A 6,031-nucleotide genomic window follows, 5' to 3' on the forward strand; every position below is an offset into this window, starting at 1 on the left:
GACTCCATGGCACATAACAACAACAAAGCCACCCCCTTGTGGTGTTTCTGGGAACTAAGGCAGCAATGGAGAAGGATGTCATGCTTGGAAGGGTGGGTGATCAGAGCATCAGAGCAGGACAGGGAAATCCTGGATGAGCTGGAGTGACACAGTGATTGTGCAATTGGGACAGGTGTGTCAGAGACAGTGAGGCTTGCTCCGGATAGAGCAAGGTTCAGAGCTATTGTCCACAGGGCGGCGACGAGTCTTGGTTGGCTCTGTAGCCCTAACAACAAAGCAGCACTGGAGAGTGAAGGCCTGAGACTCACAAAGGCAGCCCGCAAGGTTAGGTAGGAGCTTTGGGGAGTGGGGAACTTACAGTGGGGGAGGAGGATCCTGGGGAGGGAGCAAAGAGCAGCCACACACCTCAAAGCCCAGGATTATTGTCACAGAACCATACAGGTGAAAATCACTGAAATGGGATGTGTCCTGCTGTGTATGTTTTCAACAACAACAAAACAAATCAGTACAAATAATAAAGAAGCGAGTCTTGAGCCCTTTGGGGGTGGAGGGTGTGAGGTAACAGCAGCGGCTCCAGAAGGAGACCCAAAGTGCCCCCCCATCCCGACCCTGGTCACCTTCAAGGTCAGGAGGACGCTCAGGTACTTGGCCTGGTCTCCCACCAGCAAAGCATGACTGACGATGGGGATTCTGTCCTTGATCAGGTTCTCGATGGGGACGGGGGCCACGTTCTCGCCGCCCGCCGTGATGAGGAGTTCTGGAAAAAAGCACAGTTGGGCTCGGAGTGGGCTCAACCATGGTGACATCACGCTGCTACCTGTCCACACGTGGGCACAGACCACGTTGTTATGAAACGGGCGTCCCCCCTCCACAGGCCCAAGATGTGTTGGAATCAGAATGCGCCGTAGAAGGGACGCCAACAGATCCAGTCTCAGGTACACACTTTGGACATGTTATCAGGAGGGAACAATCCCCTGGAGGACATGATGCTTAGTGAAGGAAAGGGTCAGCCGAAAAGAGGACGCCTTTCAATGTGGTGGACTGACACAAGGGCTGCAGCTATGGGCTCAAGCAGGTCAGAGAGGGGGCGGATGGAGCAGGGCGGGAGCGAGTCCTTCCGCCGTGGGCACGCTCACTGTATTATCTCACATGAAATCAGGGCCCATGTCAGAGCGAGAGAGGAAGACCCTCCACCAGGTAGACTGACATGGATTGTAACAAGGGGCTTGACCATGTCAGAGGGCTGGGGATGGGGCAGGCTCACGCCAGCTACAGGGCTGCTATGAGTTGGAGTTGACTCAGTGGCACCTAACAACATCAACACAGGAAGTAAACAAATATATGAAGTTGTTGGGTGCCTTCAAATAAATCGCAACTCACAGCAACCCCTTGTGGCAGAGAGGGAAAAGGTCTCATAGGTTTCCTGGGCCGCTATCTTTACTAAAACAGCAAGAGGTTAGAAACCATGGAGTGAGTTCAAACCACCGACCCGACGCTTCGCAGCCGACCGTACAACTTGTTTGCACACAAATATACACTCAAAGCCAACTCGCCCCATTGCCACTGATTCAATCCTGACTCAGGATGACCTGGAAGGACCGTGTAGAGCAGCCTGGTAGGGTTTCCAAGGCCGGCATCTGTAGGAAGGTGGACTGCCTCATCGTTTGCCCAGAGAGCAGTCAGTGGATTTGAACCACCAACCTTTCTGTTAGCAACTGAGAATAAATATACAGAAATCAAATCTTATTGTTGAGCCTCCAACTCACATACTTTGGACATGTTGGGGGGGGGGCAGTGCTCAGGAAAGGACACGAAGCTTAGAAAGTAGAGGGAAACGAGAGGTCTTGGCACACGGCTGTAAAATGGGCTTGCACACAGCAGAGATGGCAGGAACGGAGAAGGGCCAGGCAAGGCTTTGACTGTTGCACATGGGTCGCTATGAGACGGAGCCTAACAGCAACAGCAGGGCTGAGAAGGAGGGGCCCAGGAGGGTTTCCAGTGTTGGAATGATCCGGAAAGGGATAGCATCACCCGGAGATCAAACTCCACATGGAAGCTGCTGAGTTGGTGAACGCCAGGGCCGGTCTACCTGCAGGACCGCCTGCAGGCCTGGGTACCTTTGATCCGGCCAGTGATGAAGAGGAAGCCTTGCTTGTCCATGCGGCCCAGGTCCCCCGAGTGCAGCCAGCCGTCCTTGTCAATGGCCTCCTTAGTGGCGTCCTCCTTCTCCAGGTAGCCCATGAAGATGTGGCGGCCCCAGAAGCAGATCTCGCCAACGCCCTCATGGTCCTGCTGGTACAGCAGGTTCCTGCAGCCACTCAAGACCTTCCCACAGCTGCTGGGACATGAAAGGGGACACGCCAGCGATCAGATGTACCCCTCCCCCAAACACACACGGCTGAGCTCAACCCCCATAGCTGTGTGGAGCGGGCCTTGGTCATGAAAGCAGTGGCTATGAACCATGAGGTGGGCAGCTGGAGCATGCCGAGGGGCTCCCTGGGAGGGCAGTGAGGCACCCTGTCATGGCACAGATCAACACATAGCCTAGAAGACCTCAGCGCCACAGCCACACGGTCCTAACAGGCCCCTGCAAGAGGGCATCAATTCAACAGTGGTGGATACACCTGGCTAAGGAGCACAGTACCTCAGCTGCTAACCAAAGGGCCAATGGTTCAAATCCACCAGCAGCTCCAGGGACGAAAGACAAGGCATTTCCACTGCTGTCAAGATTTGTGGCCATGGGAACCCCTCGGGGCAGTTTGACTCCATCCTGCAGGGTCACTCTGAGGCCATGCAGAGTCTGAAGCCTTGGGTCCCTCCTAAGTTACATCAGTGGCTACCCTCCTACTTAGGAACAGGTTTTCATGGTTCTGCTAATGTTGGGGTTACAGGGGCACCCACCAGAGCCGGCTCTCAGCTGGACTGGCTTCTCTCAGGGCTTCCCATGTTCCCCACCTTTGATCAGGGAGTAAGTAGTTTTAACACCCTTGCATCCCTCTCAGCTAATGAGAAGTGTTTTTCTTTGCCCACTTTGTCTGACAAGCTCTGTTTTATTTTGGTTTGTCTTTTTTTTTTTCTTTGACACCTTTACACGGGTTCCTGATTTCACAGGTTTTACCGTGTCGAAGAGCAGATGAAGCGAGCAAAGACGAATGGAGAAGACACAGGCCACACGGCCAAAGGGGGCTGCCAGGAGCCTCGGTGGGGGGGGGCAAAGAGTTGGACTGCTAATGGGAAAGTTGGCAGTTCAAACCCACCAGCCCCTCTGTCTGTAGGAGACAATCTTCTCCCATTGAAGTCATAGCCTCAGCTATCCGATGGAGGGTCGCAGGGGGCTAGAGCCGACTCCCAAGCTGAGAGTCCTTGGAATCTTTATGAGAATCCAAATCCATTTTCCTCATGCGAAGCAGCCGGTGGATGTGAACCGTTAACCTTTCGGTAAACAGCCCAGCCCCTAGCACTAGGAAAACCTACGGAGAAGCTCTACTCTGCAGCGTGGGGTCACTGTGAGTCAGAATCCAGTGAAGGGAGTCTGATCAGACAGCACAGACACTGAGATAAGAGCTCAAAGAAGAGGAGGCAGGGACCCCAGGAATTTGCCAAGCACCCCAGATTGCAGGCTTACAGAGGCCGAGGGCAAGGACCTCCCCAGAGCCGGAGCCAGAGAGTGTGCGGGACAGCCAATCAATGCCTTAGAGTCTGTGACTCTGAGAAGAAATCCCAGCTCTCTGGGAACTCCCGCCCATGGGGTGTCCCCTTCCAGCAGCACAGGGGAGCTGACACAGCCCGGGCCCCAGCTCCTCCTGTCTTGACCAGGCTGCAGGGGCCAGGAGTCCTGAGCACCTGAGGGGCCTGTATTTCTTGGGCGTAGACACCGCGTGGGGCCCCGAGCTCTCGCTCATGCCATAGATCTGGCAGATCGGGATGTCCAAGCTGAGGAAGAACTCCGCCGTGTCCTGGGTGAGAGGCGCAGCCCCGTTCAGGAAGAAGTGGCAGCGGTCCAGGCCCAGGGAGTGACGCACTTGGCTAAACACGAGGGTCTTGGCCACGTAGTAGCTCATGGGCATGTTGGGGTTTCTGTGGAACAGGGTACCGGGGGCTGGTCAGCAGCCTCAGAGCCTGCAGGGGCCTGAGGAGACCCCGCTGGAGAAGGCTGAGCCCCAGCCTGCCTCCCTCTACATACCCCAGCATCCTCTTGCTGTTGAACTGTGTGCCCACGTTCCTTGCCCAGGAGAACACTTTCTTCTTCAAGGCCGAGCTCTTGGTCCCAGTCTCCTTGATCTTTTCCTGCATCTTCTCCCAAATCTGAGGTACCCCCAAGAAACAGGTGGGTTTCACGTAATGCAGAGTACTCACCAAGGTGCCCTGTGGGGACAGCAGCATCAGTCACACCCATGCCACCCCACGCCAGCCTGCTCTAAAGACCCCTCCTTCGGTCAAATGCACCACGTGAGCTGTGGAGTGAAGGGAGCCCGCTCACTGGCTGGAGGGGGGATGGGCAGGTGGATTTATGTTCAGCCAAGAGAAGCCTAAGGCGCACATTTCACACCAGAACACCCGCTGTTGGAATTGGCTCAGTAGCCGCACAAACCACTGGAATGTTTCTGGAAGGCGACTTGACAGTGCTGTCAAGGGGTCTGGGTTTTTATTTTGCATCCTTTTCTATGAACATTTTAGGGAGCTCTGGTGACTCAGTGGTAAGAAGTTGCACTACCATTCCAAAGGCATGTAGTTCGAATCCACCAGTTGCTCCGTGGATAAAGCGGGGCAATCTCCTTCTGTGTAATTTACTGCTGCTGAAATCCTGCTGGAAGGCCAGCTATGGGCCAGCTCTGACTCGACGGCACATAACAACAACAACAATCAACATTTTAAGTGCAAACTAGAAATTTTACTTCTGCAGATGAAAGATGTTAGCAACATGAGAGCTTAGCATGCAAGGTGAGAGATTAGATATAGAATGGTCATGGTCTGCATGTTCACACAGGGCAAAAGGAACCACAGTCCAAGCCTGTGGAGGAGTACTATGCAGCTGTGAAAAATGATGCATGATTCATGCCCAAATTGATCTGTTTTAATGTGATTCCTATAAAAGCCTAGATAGGGTTGTTTGGGGGAATTTTTTTCCCCCCACCATAAAAATGATAGTCTGATCCTAAGGCTACATGAACATGAAAGGACTCAGGATTGTTAAGGTAGTTTGAGGAAGAACACCAAAACTGGAGGATTTACTACCTGATTTTTACATTTTATAGGATGACCAATTATGCTGATTTGGCCAGAACCAGAGGGGATTCCAGGTTGTAAAGCTTTCTGAATTAAAAACCTAGAAAGTTCCAGATGAACCAGAATAAGATGTTCACCCTAATGGAAAGCCATATATTAGTCAAGCCCGTGTGGTTTTGGCATGATAGACCTATAGATCAAAGGCAAAAAATAGAAAACTCAGAAGTGAAACCTTATGCTTACGGTCAATTGATTTCCAATGAGAATGTAAGGTATTCAATGGGGTAAAAATATCCTTAGAGGGGAAAAAAAGCTTAGATCCCTTACCTCACACCATACAAAAAAATTAACACAAAATGGATCACAGACCTAGATAGAAGCCTTCTAGAAGAAAAATATCTGTAACTTTTGAGTAAGCAAATTTTTTAAGGCATGCTATTGCACAGTGCATAAAAGAAAAAAATACATTAGACTTCATCAAAGTTAAACATCTTTTTCCTTCAAAAGATATTATGAAGAAAATGAAAAAATACAAGCCACAGAAGTAGAAAACACTTGCAAATTTTATATCTGATAATAATCTGGTAAGTCTTGTTAATACAACTATTATTCAAATATACACACACAAACCACAAAAGGCAAGGATGAAAAAACAGGATGTCTACCAGCTTCTGCAGTCTTGATTGAACACACAATCAAGATGCACTAACAACTGGTAACAGACATGCAAAAAATGGAAACAAAGGACAGGTAATTAGAAAACATAGCTTTGGCGACAGAAATGAGGCTGGAGATCAAATGATAG

At 51.1% G+C, this 6,031-nt stretch overlaps 1 protein-coding gene across 1 annotated transcript in view; it reads right to left on the reverse strand.

Moving 5' to 3' along the window:
• ACSBG2 (acyl-CoA synthetase bubblegum family member 2) overlaps positions 1–6,031 on the reverse strand; it is a 42,103-nt gene that overhangs the window by 7,257 nt on the left and 28,815 nt on the right. Inside the window, exons 7-10 of the mRNA XM_006896426.1 lie at positions 4,184–4,365; positions 3,844–4,077; positions 2,118–2,335; positions 618–757 (exon numbers count right to left, since the gene is read on the reverse strand). Of these exons, the coding sequence (XP_006896488.1) occupies positions 618–757; positions 2,118–2,335; positions 3,844–4,077; positions 4,184–4,365 (774 nt within the window). The remainder of the gene's footprint in view (positions 1–617; positions 758–2,117; positions 2,336–3,843; positions 4,078–4,183; positions 4,366–6,031) is intronic.

This window comes from Elephantulus edwardii, unplaced genomic scaffold, assembly GCF_000299155.1.
Source record: "Elephantulus edwardii isolate Elephantulus edwardi_28Jun2011 unplaced genomic scaffold, EleEdw1.0 scaffold00185, whole genome shotgun sequence".
NCBI classification, from domain to species: Eukaryota; Metazoa; Chordata; class Mammalia; order Macroscelidea; family Macroscelididae; genus Elephantulus; species Elephantulus edwardii.